Source organism: Phaethon lepturus, unplaced genomic scaffold (assembly GCF_000687285.1).
Source record: "Phaethon lepturus isolate BGI_N335 unplaced genomic scaffold, ASM68728v1 scaffold27674, whole genome shotgun sequence".
NCBI lineage: Eukaryota > Metazoa > Chordata > Aves > Phaethontiformes > Phaethontidae > Phaethon > Phaethon lepturus.
Window position 1 is genome coordinate 6,810 of NW_010535912.1, and position 1,249 is coordinate 8,058.

At 61.0% G+C, this 1,249-nt stretch overlaps 1 protein-coding gene across 1 annotated transcript in view; it reads left to right on the top strand.

Moving 5' to 3' along the window:
• Positions 1 to 996, top strand: part of ALAD (aminolevulinate dehydratase) — a gene marked incomplete at its 3' end in the record, with an annotated part of 4,412 nt that extends 3,416 nt beyond the window's left edge. Inside the window, exons 8-9 of the mRNA XM_010286012.1 lie at positions 269 to 356; positions 910 to 996. Of these exons, the coding sequence (XP_010284314.1) occupies positions 269 to 356; positions 910 to 996 (175 nt within the window). The remainder of the gene's footprint in view (positions 1 to 268; positions 357 to 909) is intronic.
• Positions 997 to 1,249: the final 253 nt, after the last annotated feature.

Sequence of the window (1,249 nt, forward strand, 5' to 3'; positions counted from 1 at the left end):
AAAGGAAAATGTCCGACATGATTTTGCCCCAGACTCTGGGCATGGGGAGGGCAGCGGGTGTTGCAGCAAGGCTCCCGGGGCCAGGCTGGTCCTGTCAGACCTCCCAGAGTAATCCTGAAGTGCTGAGGTGGGTCAGGAGAGCACCCCTTTTCTTGGCCCAGATGGCTCAGGCACTTGTTCTAGTCTGTCCTCGCATTTCTGAAGCCATGAGAGGCACAGGGAGCCATGCTGGCCCTCATCCCCTGCCCTCTGCCTTGCCCCTCACCAGGGACGCCGCACTATCCAAACCCGCCTTCGGAGACAGGCGATGCTACCAGCTGCCTCCAGGCGCCAGGGGCCTGGCGATGCGTGCCGTGGTGAGTGAGCTGGCGTCAGGCAGCACCAAGGGTCGTGGGGTTATGGCTGTGGGGACTGGAAAACCTACACGTGGTGCCTGGGTTACAAGCCTTCACACAGCAGCAGGGTTTGGGGAGAGCAAGATACGGGGTGTTGGAGTCAAAAGGGGGTAGGAGACACACCAGCCAAAATGGCCAAAGGGTCTTCCCCCTCCACAAGCAAGAAAAACATGAGGCCCATCAGCCTGCCAGAGAGCTGGTCCCCAGCATGGGCTTGAGGACTGTGCGCTGGGAGCTGTGGAGTTGGTGACCCCATGCCCTGCTGGGGTGTCAGATCCACGCACCCACCGGCTTTCCCCAGGCACTGTGCATCTGGTGAGGGAGCGTCGGCTCTGCCCCCTAGCAGCCCGTCCGTGGGCTCCTGTGGCCATTAGGGGCTCACCAAACCCTTCAGTGATCCCGCCTGGGAAAACCAACCACCAGGGCAAAACTTCTAGGGAAAACCAACCATGGCTTGCTGGAAAACGTTCTTCTATCCCGGGCTGCTGGGGTCACATGCATGTTCCCCTTGCAGGACCGGGACGTGCGTGAGGGAGCTGACATGCTGATGGTGAAGCCGGGGATGCCCTACCTGGACCTTGTGAGGGACGTCAAGGCTCGAGTAAGCTCTTTCTGCATGCCAGTGAGGGCACAGGGTGTCCCTGTAGGGGGGTGAGGAGGGGTGTGTGTTTGGGATGGATGGTTCGGATATCCAAGCCACAAGGGATGCGACTGTTGGTTTCATATGTCGAGGTGGGCACTGGAGCACCTCTGGGGGCCTCCACGCTCCTCCTGGGAGCAGTGGGGTGCGTGGGGAGAGGACGCCTGGCACGGCGAGGAGTATTCCCCATCTGCCCAGTGGCTGACCTCTCCCC